Here is a 16,853-nt window from a genome sequence, read left to right as displayed (position 1 = left end):
AATCGACTCGTCCGAAAGATCGCAAGCAACTGCGGCCATGACACCTGAGCGCCCCCACCTTGTTCAGGACAAGAGAAGAAGGAGGTGGGAGCGCTCAGGTGTCATGGCCGCAGTTGCATACGATCTTTCGGACGAGTCAATTCTCTGCCCTTCTTTCGGATTCATCTTGACAACTGCAAAGGTTTTGGACTCTGACCGAGCAAGATTCAGATGACCATGGAGTGGACTCATCAGCAGGAAAAGGAGAGCTGCAACGACTAGCGTCCGTGAGGGAAGATCGAGGCGAGAGATCTAATCCCATGAGCGGGGCCTTTGATAGGTTAGGTTAGGTTAGGTTTAGGGAATATTGATAGATTCCGAATCTTAAGACGCCATATTGAAGATCGACATTGGTCGTCAAAGTACAAGAGCCTCTGCTAGGTTCATTCTCGTTTTCAGATCTGAGATCTGCATTTTGTTCTTGTGGCTCTGGCCTAAAATTCTAGCCCAAGAACCAATCTGATAGACATTCATCCAGAGGGCCCCCTTTTTCATTTTTCTATCTTTCTTTTTTTCGTCAGCAGCATTACATTCAAATACGTTTCGGACTCTCATTCTCAGTCAGTAATTTAGATACTTTGATTCCGTCCTGTAAGATCTGACTCTTTTTAGTTTATTCTCTATTCTATCTTTAGGACTGATTACTGATTTGTTTGTTTATATTCACGTAAAAACTCTTTAGTTCATATCAATTTGTTTTACGTTGGCATATTTTTAGAAAGAATTACATACAATAAAGATGAAATTTTCTTAAAAGGAACTCTCTTTCTATCGCTCACGTACTCAAGAATTCTCGTCATACCTGCTGTGTTTGTCAATACTTTTTAAACAACAATAGACAAATAATTTTTATATGTTTAAAGGTAATATTTTTTTGTATTTTTAATGGAAAAGATGTGTTTATAGATTGATATATTCATAAAAATTTATAAAAACAAGTAACTTAATGGAATTAATCTTTAAGGTATAGTACTTTTTCTTTTAATAATTGATATTTTTCTCATTACTTTATACACAGTTAAAGAACTCTTTAACAGTAAAAAGATACTTAAAAAAATAATTTGTAATATAGTTGTGTTTACATGTAAAATATAAGATATTGAATTAAATAAAAATTTTAATATTTTTAAACATTTATTGTTAGCATAGATGATTATAAAAAATAATAAACATTTTTAATTAACATGCTAAATCTTAACAGTCTAGATTTTTTAAAACAAAGTCTTTCAATAAATAAATACAAAAAATTAGAAAACAATATATTCTAAAAGTTACTAATAAAAAATTAAAAACACCTTAATAATAATGATGTTAAAAATGTTTTGCAGAAGAAGAAGAAAACAAAGAAAACGTCATTGACGTCCAACATCGCCCAATTCATCAAGTTCTTCATAAAGTAGCAATGATTCAAATTCCAGTGAATCATTATTGGATAGTGATTAAGTTTAGTGTTACCATATTACCAATGTTAAAATGAGTTAACCTTGTTAACGTTACCATAACATATATCTAAGTTGTCTATGTTATATATGCTATTTATTTTATTATATTATTATATTTGATATACACACTTATATACTTATACTTATGCACTTTTACACTCACTTATATACTTAAAAAGTTGACTCATAAAAATAAAATTATAGACAATATAATTAATATACAGTATTGATTTTTTATTTAGAACCACTTATTTTGCTTAAATCATGTTTTACATGCATAAGTTACGACGAAGAAGCAATTAAACAAACTTTGTAGTTCCTATATAACTTTATCCAGATTTTAAAAAAAATGTGTTTCCCAGCATTACGTAATTTTTTAAATTACGTGATTTTTAAAATCACGTACCGATTTGGAACAATCCGTTACGTGATTAATTATGTCATTAATTACGTAATTTCGTTACGTGATTTCGTGATGTAATTTCATGACGTGATTTCGTGACGTGATTTTTTTCAGCAACTAAGAGGCCAAGTTCTGACGAAAGCTGTCACCTCAAGCAAAGACGTCGTCTTCACGTGAGCCAGAACGACCGGTGACACGGTCGCAGACACGACAGATGTTGATATCACGCAAAGTTACAAGAACAGACGATGAGACTCAGAAGCAAAAACAGGAAACCAAGATGGCGGAAGATCAACGTACACGTAACGCCGTTACATTAACGAACGAACACTTCACGATGGTTCTACAACAGATACAGATATCTGCCGCAAACGTCCCCGCAACAAACATCGCGCAACCGCAAGGCAATTTCTCGCAATGTACCTCGCGTTTTAATGGGAAAAAAAACGTCTGACGTGGAAGCTTTCATCGACGCGATCGTTACGTATAAAGATTGCACAAAAATATCCGACAAAAACGCACTAAAAGAATTGCCGATGCTCCTCACGGATCTCGCCGCGACGTTGTGGCAAGGCGTTAAATACACGATTAATGCGTGGGACAGCGCGTTAGATCTACTAAAACAAACGTACGGACCTAAAAAACCGGCATATCGTATATACAAGGAACTTTTTTCTCGCGAACAAGAAGAGAACACATCGACGGACATATTCATATGTAAAGCGCGTACATTACTCTCGAAACGTCCATATGACACTCCGTTAGCGGAAAGCATTCAATTAGATATGGTTTACGGATTATTATCATACAAGATTCGGGAGGAAATACCACGCGATAAGGTCACTTCGTTCTCAGAGTCAGTAGATCTCGCGAGGGAAGTCGAAGAAACCAGGGCGAAAGAAGACAATAAAACGTCGCGCAAACACGAGAACCGCCCGCGTTGTAAATATTGTAAAAATTTTGGACATACGGTAGACAAATGCAGAAGCCTTAAAAAGAAACCTGAGGATAGTTTGATCGCGTCGAGTAAGAAGAACAAAACGGACGCTGACGCGGACGACACACAAGCGAATCAACGTCCCCAACCCGCGATAACTTGTTTTAGTTGCGAAAATCTCGGTTACCTCCGTAAGGACTGTCCGAAATGCGCCAAGACGGATAAAAACAAGAAAAGCGCGGTGAAACCCGAATTCTGCCTGATGGACGCGTCTGAAGTACATACGAAGTATAAGAGCCGGTTCTCGACGTAGAAATTCTAGGAGCGAAAGGTACGGGGTTAATCGACACCGCTGCAAAGATGAGCGTCGCTGGACATAGCCTCTACAAAATCCTTGTCGAGAAGGGACAAAAATTCAAGAAGACAAATTTACACATCAGGTTAGCAGATGGAAAACGTATTGATAACCGAAGTCGACGTCCACGTGGAGAACCGTAAGATAAGTACCACATTTCTTGTAATGCCATATGCAGAGAATAATTATGTTATTCGGCATGGATTTTATTGAGAAAACAAAGATCATAATAAACGTGCCGCAACGCGTATGGTATACTTTGCAGACGACTACGAACCCCACGAGTTGAGTTTCGAAAGCACTAACGAAATACTTAACACTTTGCAGTTGAATTACGCCGACACGTTAAGAGACGATGAAGGCGAAGCCCTTTCGCCGGACCAAAAAAAGGCTCGATGAGATTTTGGCTAAATACAAAGATATCTTTGCACTAGGGGGTAAGCAAATGCCATATGCTAAACACGCCATAAATACAGGTGACCATGCGCCGATAGCCACGCCACCGTATAAGATGTTGTGCCCCAAAAAGGAAATTTTGAAGAAGGAAATAGAGGTCATGCTCAAGGCCGACATCATCGAAGAATGCGAGTCTCCACGGGCAGCCCTGGTAGTACTCGTACCCAAAAATGATGGTACGACGCGCGTCTGAATTGATTATCGCCAAGAGAACGCTGTCACAGAGACAAATCCTTACCCGATGCCCTTGATCGAAGAACTACTACACAGTGCGAAGAGAACGCTTTACATGTCAACCATCGACCTCCACTCGGGATACTGACAAGTAGACGTGAAACCGGCGGATCGAGACAAAACCGCGTTCACAATACCGTTCGGTACGTTCCGCTTCAAACGCATGCCGTTCGGCCTTGAAAATTCTGGTGCTACTTTTCAGCAAATAATGGATTAATTCCGAAGAGGTTTGAAGAACATCACAGTATAATACTGATATACTTAGACGACATAATCGTAATTTCGACGAATTTCAAGGAACATCTGAAGGACTTACAAAAAGTTTTCGATCGTCTATGCGAATTTAAATTACGAGCTAAGCGAGAGAAGTGCAGGTTTGCATGCTCACAGATAAAATTTCTAGGACACATAATCACCGCCGATGGCATCAGTCCAGACGACGACAAAGTAGCGGCCATTCTGAATCTCGCTCCACCAAGAAACGTGAAACACCTACTTAGGTTCATACAAACCGCTTCATGGTTCCGTAGGTTCATTCCAAATTTCGCGGCAATCCAAGCCACTGACATCGCTAACCAAGAAGAACGCTGTATGGATATGGTCCAAAGAACAGGAAGACGCCTTCATAGAGTTGAAGAAAGCGCTCACAAATGCTCTCATACTCAGAAAAGCGGACGATAACTTGCCATTCATCATACGGACAAACGCCAGCACCTACGCAATAGGGGCAATTCTTGCACAAGGAGAAGGACCCGATAAAAATCTCGTAGAATACACCAGCCGCTTATTGACCCCAGCAGAACATAACTACAGTACGACAGAACGCGAAGCCCTTGCAATCGTTTGGGCCGTCTTGAAGTTCAGAGGCTATCTCGACGGTGCTCAAATCATAATAGGTACGGACCACCAACCGCTGAAATAGCTTATGAGTCTGAAGTCTCCTTCGGAGCGGTTAGCTCGATGAGCACTGAGTCTCCAGGAATACGATCTCAAGATCACATACTCCCCGGAAAAAGTAAACGTCGTTGCTGATACGCTTTCCAGGCCACCGTGTACAGATTATAATAAGAAGGATTGCGGAATATGTACAGTTTCCATTGACCTACCTTCAAATAAACCAGCAAAACTAAGGAAAGAGCAACTGTCGGATCCGGAAGTTAAGAAGAACCTTTGAATCAAAAAATGACGTCGACATCGCGAATTGGACATCCCGTGTCAAATGACGTCCTGTATCGTTACACGTCTGTCAAAGATACTGAAGAGGCCCAATGAGTAGTACCGAAATGCGCTATTGGACGCATCTTGTATGAAAATCACGACGCACTTATGGCAGGACACTACGGAGTAGATAAGACATTAAGACGTATTTCCGACAAGTATTACTGGCCAGGAATGCGTAGAGACCGTTAACGAGTATGTCAGAAGGTGCGCCAAATACGAACAATACAAGCCGTCCAATTTGAAACCCGCTGGATTATTGAGGACACCCGCGGCGACTAGAAGATTTGAGGTACTGGGTACAGATTTATCCGGACTTTTACCTATCACTGTCGAGGGGTACCAGTGGATATTCATCGTTGAAGATGTTGCAACAATTGAAATATTTCCACTGAGACGCGCTACGGCGGAAGCTTGTGCCAAGACTCTGATCGACGAAGTTATACTCAGGTATGGGATTCCCCGTCGGGTTATTTCCGACAACGGGCCTTAATTCGTCGGAGCAGTGATGTAGCAAGTGTCTTATTGTTTGGGGTTCAACCAATCGTTAACTCCAGTCTATCACCCGGAAGCAAATCCTGTGGAACGGAAGAACAGAGACATAAAGGTTCAGCTCTCCATCCTCGTAGAAAACGCACATACTAAATGGGCCAGCAAATTACCTTCAATCAGATACGCCATGAACTCCAGCACATCTCAAGCAAACGGATATACCCCGGCTTACCTTACATTCGCGCGCGAAATGCGTTGTCCGGGAGACGTACAGCGAGATTTACGTGAGATCGTAATCGGAGAATGTGTCGGAAATTACGCCCTACTTACAAAAAGGTGCCGATACTATGAAAAAAGTTACTGAAACGCACAAACGAGAACAAGACAGACATAAGACGTACGCAGACGAAGCCAGGAGACCGTCTATTAAGTTTCAGGAAGGGGACCGGGTTATGGTCAAAACGCAAGTATTAAGCAGTGCATCTCGAAAAGTCACTTCCAAATTCGCGCCAAAGAGAGATGGGCCTTATAAAATTGCCAAATGCATATCACCCACTAGCTACCAATTAGCAGATAACAATACCGATAGCCTCCTCTCAGTCTATCACGCCTCTGATCTAGAACCTTGGAGGGGAGCCGAGTCAGGAGATTCCATTTGCGGGCCGATTAGGGCTATCAGGAAACACGGACGACCGAGGAAGGACACGATGAATTTACCTCAAGATGTTGAATTTTTGACGAGGGCGCCTGACAGATCTAAAGGGGGAGTCTGTAACGTAACGGGACCCATAACACGTTCGAAGGGCGCGGTCTTAGGGCAGCGTTAACCGGCACGACGGCGGCGCTACTAGTAATGAGAAGAGGGCCCGTAGGATGGCGTGAGGTTGGTACAAAAGAGGATCGAGACAAGAGCGCGAGTCAGTACGCGTCGAAAAGTAAAACGAAATATAGAGGTTATTTTCTAAATCTTAAAAACCAGAGTCAATGTTTTCGATCTTCCCGTCCATACATCCGAACTTCGTTTCGAGCGTCTGAAACCTGAGCATCCCACTACACGTAAACTCGCTCGTGACACGTCGGCAGGATCGATGTACGCGACGTTACAATTCTTTATTATTAAAATAATTAATAGTGATAATTATATAAAACGAGGGCAACCTCATCGATTTTAATGACCTTGACATACGTTGTCAAGGACGTGATTCTGAGTAACTTTTCCTTATAACTTAATCAGCGGTCATTGCTTATTTAAAAGTTATGAACAAATGTAACTGAAAAATATAACAGTTTACGTCAGTGCTAAGAGAAGTAATTTACTGATACGTGTGTATAGACAGTACACATGTACTGGGGCTACCGCCCCTCCCACGCAGACAGGGGTGAATCTCGGTTCGCGTGGAAAGTTAAAAATCGTATAATGATAGACTTTGTCTTGCCATATAAGCAAGCCGAGGTGAGGTGGGGTGAACTTCGCTTGAATAATCCAAGGTCTAATCCAACCCAATTGTTGTACGAATGAAAAACTTTCCATGCAAATCGAGGTTCAACCTTACTCACCTCTGCCTACGGGGGAGAGGCGGTAGCCCCATGTGTGTACTGTCTATACACACATATCAGTAAATTACTTTCCTTAGCACTGACATGAACTTGAAAATTTCTCAAACTTTTTTTGTTCATAACTTTTAAATAAGCAATGACCGCCGATTAAGTTATAAGGAAAAGTTACTCAGGATTACGTTCTTGATAACATATGTCAAAGTCATTGAAATCGGTGAGATTGCCCTCTTTCTGTATAATTACTATGAACAATTAATCTCAGGTAAATTACTTATTTTTAAAATTATTAATTGGTTTAATATAAATAATTTAATTATTGCAACGTAGTTTAAAATGTAGTTTAAAAAAATAACTATGTTAATGTTATACAGTGTGATTCGGAACAACCTATTGTCCCGAAAATGTCGAATCTCTGACTCAATTCTGAGACAATTTTTTGACGTAGAACTACGTCTTTGTCGACAGTAAGGGGGGTATAAAGGGGGTATAAGGGAGGGTAAATCCAGACACAGCCTGCAACGAAAACATGTCACACTTTGAACGTTTATATCTTTGAAACTAATAATTGCAGAATAATAATTAACATCTCATTTTAAAGCTTAAAAAGTCCCATTTATGATAAAACAAGTCGAAACCCTTTATTTCTTACCTCTTCGATATAGTAGCGTTAGAAAGTTTAGCTAAATTTTTTGTAGATGCAACGAAAACTTGTCACACTTTGAACGTTAGATCTTCGAAACTAATAATCGTAGAATAATAATTAACATCTCATTTTAAAGCTTAAGAAGTCCCATTTATGATCAAACAAGTCGGAACTCCTCCACTTCTTACCTCTTATACACACACACACACACACACACACACACACACACACACACGCACACGCACACGCACACGCACACGCACACGCACACGCACACGCACACGCACACGCACACGCACACGCACACGCACACGCACACGCACACGCACACGAATACGCACACGCACACGCACACGCGCACGCGCGCGCGCGCGCGCACACACACACACACACACACACACACACACACACATACACACACACACATGTATGTATAATTTTAATACAAATATAAAAATAAAAATAAAAACAATTAATGTTTAAAAATTATAGTATTGGATGACAGATGAGTTGAAATTTTAGTAAACGCGGCATTGAATTTTGAAAAAGAACAGGACGTATAACAAAATATTTTAAAGGAAGAAAATTAAAATATAGAATTCAGCGATAAAAATAATGAAGAGGATTTACAAAATAATAAGCATGGTTTAGAAAATAAAATATTTAATTTTGCGCATACATGCACGCACGCACGCATACTCTTATATACACGCACAAACATACACATGATGTATATAATTTTTTGTTACTGATTTTTTAGAAACCGGTACTGAAATTTTTTATAACCGATTTTCTTGATATGGCAATGTGTTCAGAATGTTTTAATACATGGTTTTTTTGTTTGAATGTGTATACTTATGTGTATTTGTATCCATATATATTTAAGTGTTGTCTCTTATTACGCGAGTCTGAGAGTGCGCGACGCGAACGCGAGAGTTTCTCGGCGCGGAGCTCAACATTTTGGGGGCTTGTCCGGGATCGGACGGGTGAGAGCGAACGAACGAGGAACTCGATGACGAGCACCGAGTGGCCGAGTGCCCCACAGCTCGAGAAGGAGATAGAAATTTCCCGAGCCGGCCCGAGCGCTCCTCAGCTCTCAGCGGAGACGGAGATCCTTCGAGCCATGCTGCAGGAGATGCAGCAAATGCGCGAGGAGCACGCAGCTTTGTTGCGGCAGCGGAATGCGGAGCCTCCGAGTCAGGATCGCATATAGATAAGTCCTCCCGATAACAGAGCTTACGGAGATTCGGGGTCGCGAGACGCGTTCGCGGTAGTGAATCGCGGAAAGGAAGACCCGCGTCGCGATATAAAATGGGAACAGAACCTCAAATTAAAGCCCGACACGTATGACGGGACAATCCCGTTAGGTGAATTTTTCTCGCAATTCGAATAAATTACTCGGGCGAATAGATGGAATGACGCGTCAAAAACGATTATCTTAGCCTCTAGTTTAAAAGAAAAGGCGCGTTCTATTCTTGAAAATGTCCAAGATTTAGAAAATTTCATTGGAAACGGTTTATGGCAGTTCACTGTAATGCCTTTTGGTTTGTGTAATGTCCCCGCGACATTCCAGTGTTTGATGGAAAAAGTTTTAAAAAAATTATTGAGAGTGATTACTAATATTATTATACCTAAATGAGTTTCGTACTTCGCGCTTATGCCCAGTGCTGCCCTTGATACTGATTGGTCGTAGATAACGCGAGAATAACCTAGACGCTCTCACTTCTTCCCCTTTCTTTTAGATGAAGCAAAACCGTCGCCTGAGTAACGCGAGCTTTACAAGTTTCTTAACCAAGATTGTATTCACTACTAAATATATATTCTCTTTATTGTGCAATCAAAAGTGCAGTTGTTCTTTTAATATAACAAGAAGAATTTTGGGGGAAATTTGTTTGATTTATTTAGATGACGTGATCATTTTCGGAAAAAGTTTTTCGAAAATGCTAGAGAATGTGAAAAAAATTTTTCAACGATTTCGTAAAGTAAATTAAAAAATAAATTTAAAGACGTGCGTTCTTTTCAGAAAAAGTGTTCAATATTTGGGATATATAGTCTTAGCAGATGGAGTGACCACAGATTCCGAAAAAGTTTCCACGGTAAGAGACTGGCCAGTCCTACATAATAAAAAACAATGCGGAGTTTCCTAGGATTTTGTTCCTAGTACCGTAAAGTTGTAAAAGGGTTCTCTCCCTTGGCAAAACCTCTATACTTTTTAACGGAAAATTGTTCCAAATTTATTTGGGGAGAGGAATACTAAGAAGCTTTTGAGAAATTAAAGCGGACTTTATCTTCTACCCCAGTTTTGACTTTTCCTAAAGGGAAAGGAGAATTTATTCCAGATACCGATGCCTCTAATGTTGACATCGGCGCGGTTTTTTCGCAAATACAGGAAGGGAAAAAAAGAGTAATCGCCTATTGTAGTCGGGTGTTTACCAGGTCTGAGCGGAACTATTGCATAACCCTACGAGAATTTTTAGCTATAGTGGAGTCTTCAAAGTCGTTTCGTCACTATCTCCTAGGACGGAAATTTCTAATCCACACGGATCACGCTTCTTTAAGGTGGTTGATGTTTTTCAGAGAATTGAAAGGGGAATTGGCACGCTGGCTGGAGAGACTCCAGCAATATGAATTTGAAATCCTTTATTGGAAAAGTTAGACTCACAAGAATGCCGACGGATTGTCTAGACGGCAATGTGAGCTATCTGGCTGTGGGTATTGCGCCAAGGTCGTAAAGAAAAGTGCTGAAGAGCAAGCAAAGTCCGTTGCTCGCATAGTTTTTTGAGGTGAAAGTCTCGAGGACTGGCGTAGAGACCAGGAGGAAGACCCTGGCGTTTCTATCTTTCTTCGAGCCAAGGAGGCGAGAGAACGACCTCCGCGTTCCGAGATAATTGCAAAGGACGTTTTATCCCGAGTTTACTGGTCCTACTTGGACGCTCTAGTTGTCAAGGATGGAGTCCTTTATAAGAAGTGGGAGGCTCCCAATTTGAAATCAAGCCTACTCCAGCTTGTTGTTTCTCGGAAACACGTGAAGGAGATTCTGGAAGAGTCTAATGACTCCTCTTCGGGCGGAAATTTAGGGATGAACAAAACCCTAAAAAAGATCCGAAAACGCTTTTATTGGGCGACGTGTAAGCAGAATGTCGAGAATTGGTTCAAATCTTGTAACATCTGCGTAGCCAAAAAAGGCCCTGTGGGAAAGGAAAAGTCTCCTCTTCAAATTTTTAACATCGGGGCTCCTCTTGTAAGAGTACAAATGGACATTCTTGGTCCCCTCCCGACGACTTATTCTGGGAGTAAATATCTCTTGGTCAGTAGATTGTTTTACAAAATGAGTGGAAGCTTTTCCGCTTAAAAATATCAGGGCAAAGACTGTGGCGGAGGTTTTTGTTAGCCAGTTTGTTTCTAGGCACGGAGTCCCTGAGATTGTCCACACGGATCAGAGAAAGAACTTTGAATCTAAGCTTTTCACCGAATTAATGGTTTTTCTCGGAATAAAGAAAACGAGGACCACGGCTTTGCATCCCCAATCAGATGGTCAGGCCGAGCGCCAACATCAGACCATTACGAATTATTTATCAAAATATATCTCCGAAAATCAGAAAGATTGGGACCGTTGGGTACCCATGTTTTTACTTGATTATAGATTATATAAACACGAGTTAACTGGTGTAACTCCCGCAGAGCCTTATTTCGTCCGAGATCTGAGATTACCTCTCGATTTACTCCAAGGGAGTCCACCGAATCCAGGGAAGTTCTAATTAATAAGAAATTATAGGATCCCTCGAGGAAATTCATTTTAGTGTTAGAAAACGGATGAATGTTAAGTCTTCTCGGGTAAAGACCTGGTACGATCGAGGTGCCAGGCGAACTCTTTTTTAGCCTGGACAAAAGGTTTGGTTCTTTAATCCTTGAAGGGAAAAAGGAAAGGCCCCGAAGTTACAGGGCAATTGGGAAGGACCCTTCTCCGTGGTGAAAAAGCTTAGCAATGTTGTCTACTGCATTCAGAGGTCGCCTACACGGAAAAAGAAGGTAGTGCATGCCGATAGGTTAACTCTTTATTCAATCAGAAAAGTAGAATAGATCGGAGCTCAGGGTAGAAATGGAGGGAAACGAAATTATATTAAGTAGAAACTTGTTATGTTATTGTTTGTGTTACTGCGTTTAATGCTTGTTTTCACAGAGAGTCAAAAAGGACTTTCGATCCGGAAGAGGACTTTTTGAAGAGGACTGACGAAGACAACGTAGTCCTATCTAAAGTCTCTTCATGCCGTTTAATGAAGAAAACTCGCCCACCGTGGTTTTTCTATGGGACGTAAGCCGAATGCCGAGGCGGAGACTGGGAAGTCTTGCGAAATGCAGGGTCTACGGAAGTCCCCCCCTATGTCCGAAGATTTTCAAGAGGAGTCAACGCTGGAAATAAGAAGGGGTCCACGCCGAGCCGGACTTAAAGCGGTGTTCTAGTAGGAGTCGTCCTGAAGCCGGCAAGGGGGACGAGCCTGGCCAGCTCTTTCCCGGAAAAGACCGTGACGGGGGACCCAAGAGGAAGAGGTCAAAAGGACCGAGCTTCTTGAAGAAGGGGACTCAAGGAGACGGAGCCCGATAACAAAATTTTTAACATCTCAGGAAATTCTTAACGACAGAGAGCTTTATTATAGTGTTCTGAAAACGTCTCGACGAGATCTACAACTTTTATTTCAAAGAAAAAAATCAAGTTTTTTTTAAGAAATTAGTCTTCTTTAAAATTTCTTGAAAATGACGACATGTATGACACGACTCATATTGGAATCATATGTCCCCCTTTAAACCAAACAACTTTCGTCTGAAGCATTTATTTCTAGAATCACAAATAAAAAAGTTTTTGGGGATGATTGATTAAAATGGGACACTGTATAAATACATATATATATATACCGGGTGTCTCAGACCACCCGTATCACCCGATTTATTCGTAAACGCAACATTTTAGAGAAAAATGTTTTAGACTAAAGTTGTATGGTTTCAAGGGGTACATAAGATGGTGTCATTAGTTTCAACTTAAATAGTTGCTTGAAGGTCACGTAAAGGTCACCTTTAATTTTTTAAATAGAACCACCTACTTTTTATTGCATATTCTTGTAGCTTATCTCGAGGGCTTTCCAAAACACTATAAGAAAGTATTTTTTCATTAAGAACTTTTGGAATTATAAGGCTTGAAAGTTCTAGTATTTTGACATAAAATACAAAATATCTTCTAAAACATCAAGTTTTCGGTAATGCTACCTTAATACTTTTATGCACAGAATAATGAGACGAATCAATTGGTATAAAAAAAGCATAGTTCCTTTAAGAAAAAATATGTAATTTGCAACACGCATCTGCATACTTTTTCTTAAAAGCAACTATGTCTTTTGAAAATTCAAAATTTATTTGTCAAAATACTAGAACTTTCAAGCCTTATACGTCCAAAAGTTCTTAATGAAAAAATACTTTCTTATAGTGTTTTGGAAAGCCCTCGAGATAAGCTACAAGAATATGCAATAAAAAGTAGGTGGTTCTATTTAAAAAATTGAAGGTGACTTTTACGTGACCTTCAAGCAACTATTTAAGGTGAAACTAATGACACCATCTTATGTACCCCTTGAAACCATACAACTTTGGTCTGGAACATTTTTCTCTAAAATGTTGCGTTTACGAATAAATCGGGTGATACGGGTGGTCTGAGACACCCGGTATATATATATATATATATATATATATATATATATATATATATATATATATTGTGACGTTGCGGCCCGCCGCTTCGTGGCAGCGCCCCGCCGCCGCGCCGTCACAAGGCGCGGAAATTCGCGCCCAGGGACGATCCAGAGAGGCGACGACGAGATCTCCAGAGGCCAAAAATTCATATCATTTCCGCGTTTTGACTATTGTTTTATTTTTATGTAATCGTATTACGCGCGGCGCCTCACCCCACCACGACGAATCTTTGAGGGAATACACGTAACGGAAGGGTCCGGGAGGACTAAGGACCGAGGAGGGGTGGCGAGGGCGAAAGCGGAAACCACTGGGATCCCGGGCGGCGAGAGCAACGCGGCTGGCGTGCGGCGCGTGAGGCAGCGATGGACGAAGGCCGCCGATAGCGGGACCCCAGGTACCGGGGAAAATCCGGCCTCAGCAATTTACCTCCACGAAATACCGGCCCGCGGGGTGGCTGGCCACCGCCCCGAGGTCAAACCGGAGGCACACCGGCCAGAACGAAGTCCAGTCCGCTGCCCAGGGACGAATTGAAGGAGTCGCTACGCCGCCGAGGGACCGTTGCGCGCCCCCGAAGGATCCACCTTACGACGATCCTGCGTTAAAATATCGCGCGAGCTTGCAAGCTCGCTCTCGATTGGTCGGCGCGCCCCTACGGAGGGGGGTGCCACATCGATTTCGCAATCGAGCGGATTTAGCGAGACTCTTTGGTCGTCCGTCGGCGAGTCCAAACACGATTCATAAGTTTCCTTAAGATTCGCGATAGCCGAGTCGGGTATTCGTTTCGTCCTGCGACGACTGTTAGCACGAGGTGACGGCGAGGAGCCCGAAGAGAAGGCATCGCATCGGTGAGGTTGCCCGCAAGTACTTGATACCGACATGTAAAGCTACGACGCCGCTCTCCGGTGCGCGCTCTCGTTCGGGAAAAACGTTTGTAATACGCGACAGGCGTACGGTTCCTTGAGACCGATTATCGAATGGCGATCGACAGCGAGAGCAAAGGGCCTCGGGATGGTATCGTGGCCGCGGAATCGGGATAAAGACGTGATAGCGAGCCTCTGGAGATCGCGATAGATTCGTGGCGAAATCCGGTAATGCGAGTCCGTTTTCGTGTAATGTCCGCGCTCGTGGTTGCGTCTCGCGCATACAGTGTTCACGGCGTATCGAATTACCAAACATTATTACTTATGTTGGAATGTCGTCCGCGTCGGCCCATCAATCGCGTTAACCTGCCGTTTATGTGGGCTAATTGCCGTAGAAAATTATGCGTGTTAGGATAGTTATGTTCGGATGCGTTGTTTCGGTAATTGCCATGCGTGTAAGAAGTAGTCGTGCTGGCGGGAGAACGTTATTCGCGTGATTTACTCCATTCTCGCGATAGGCTCAGTGCCGTCGTGATTGCGTGTTATTATTGCTCGCGGTAATTCCGTATATTTTTCCTCGCGTTCGTTCCAGTATTCTGCGCTATTTCGAGTATCTCGGCGTATCATTCTGCGCGTTACGAAAATCACTGAAGACAGAGTATTGTATTCGCCCGAATGACTTATTGTGTTATTCTTGGTTATTTCTCGCGTTAGACTAAGTCCGTAATTTCGCTTTAGTTATAGTATTCCGCATCTCCTTGCGATCGCGCCGAAATTTATCCCGCGTTATTGCGTGGAGTTCGGTCCTCATTACGTTGAGACGTGGCTTGCGACACGATTCCTACTTGCGTTAGGCTTAAGATAAATGGCGACAGAATTCTCGTGCGACTCTATACGTGGCGTTCACGCGCTCCGAGCGTGACGTCCCGTCCTCTCGCAATCTTTCCTGCGAGACCATATTTTCTATTTCCGTGATTGTTTCGCGTTTACTGTCGATGTTCCATATTAATTATAAGTTTCATCCTACTGTATTTCTCTAATCTAATCGCAGCGCATTTTGCGCGTTTACTATACGATAACGTAATACTCCGTTCATTTCTGGCGTCCGCGCTATCATTATTTTATTTGCTTCATTTCTGACGCTCGCGTGATTGATTTTTTATTTGTCTGATTGACTGAAGCCAAATCGGCCTTTATTGCTTCACCCGCGAATTACTAAAGAATAAATGTTATTTTTGATTTGTTAATCGCTTGAGTTCCTGGCCTTATTTATGGTGTGTCACCCCGCCGAATATCGCGCCGCCCTTCCATCACCCCCGCCCCAGCCCTTAGGTCGAGCTAGCCGATTCCTCGCACATCCGCACGTTTCGTCTCGTGTCTCGTCTTGGTTTTCTTTTGCGATTTCGCGGACGCAAATTTACGCGTCTGGCGCCCAACAGCAAAATCGTTTCGCGGAAGTGTCGGAGGTGCGAGGAAATCGTCGGAGAGGCCTATCACCTTTCTCTCCGTTTCCCCCTTTTGATCCGGCACACGTCCCGGCGCGGTCCGGGAGTGCAAAAAGCCGTGACAATATATATATATATATATATATATATATATATATATATGTATGTATATATACAGGGTGTTTTGTTTTAAATAATACAGTTGATTATTTTGTCAACCGATGATTTTATTGAAAAATGTTTCGGACAAAAGTTGCATAGTTTGGAGGGGGACACATGATGAAAATATAGACTTGACCTTGAGTGACCATTTCAAGACCAGGTCAATGTGATCGATGTTTTCTTAAACGGAACCCCCCCTATTGTAGTACATTATTTAAAAGGGCATAAAATAAGAAAAATTTTGGCGCAAATCAGAGAACGATACGTTGATCCATTCGGGAGTCATTTAGGGTCAAATTTCGATTTTTGACCCTTAACAACTCCCGAATATACAACAATAGGGGGGAAGGGGTTCCGTTTAAGAAAACATCGATCACATTGACCTGGCATTGAAAAGGTCACTCAAGGTCAAGTCTATATTTTCATCATGTGTCCCCCTCCAAACCATGCAATTTTTATCCGAAACATTTTTCAATAAAATTATCTGTTGACGAGATAATCAACTGTATCATTTAAAACAAACCACCCGTATATATAGGGGAGACCGGGGCTATGTGTCCACACTTTACGCTTTTTTCAAGCTTACTAAAAAACTAATAAAGATATTTGGCTAAAATTTTAATGGTATAACTCTTCAACCTTGCTATTAAAAAAAACATAATTAAAATGTTAATTTTTTAACATTTTAAAGAGGCGAATTTTTTAAGTGGGCAAGTCGAGCGTAGACAGATAGCCCCATATGCGGAGTTATCTGTTCACATAATAAAAAACACATTATTTATATTAATATTTATACTTATTTATAATATTATTTATTATTCATATTGTTGCGTGCATGCCGCCCGGTATGCTCTCAAACTCCGAGCTGAAGCGT

The 16,853-nt window shown here is 41.7% G+C and overlaps 1 protein-coding gene across 1 annotated transcript; it reads left to right on the top strand.

Moving 5' to 3' along the window:
- The first annotated feature begins 1,478 nt into the window (after positions 1-1,478).
- On the top strand, positions 1,479-6,793 carry LOC139824920 (activity-regulated cytoskeleton associated protein 1-like). The gene is given in 2 exon segments (XM_071797470.1): positions 1,479-2,331; positions 2,333-6,793. Coding segments are annotated over 2 exon segments (1,035 nt in total). The 5' UTR covers positions 1,479-2,098; the 3' UTR covers positions 3,135-6,793.
- The last annotated feature ends 10,060 nt before the right edge of the window (positions 6,794-16,853 follow it).

Source organism: Temnothorax longispinosus, unplaced genomic scaffold (genome assembly GCF_030848805.1).
Source record: "Temnothorax longispinosus isolate EJ_2023e unplaced genomic scaffold, Tlon_JGU_v1 HiC_scaffold_68, whole genome shotgun sequence".
In the NCBI taxonomy this organism is placed as follows: domain Eukaryota; kingdom Metazoa; phylum Arthropoda; class Insecta; order Hymenoptera; family Formicidae; genus Temnothorax; species Temnothorax longispinosus.
The sequence above is the reverse complement of the archived record's forward strand: the minus strand, read 5'-3'. Positions and strand labels throughout refer to the sequence as shown.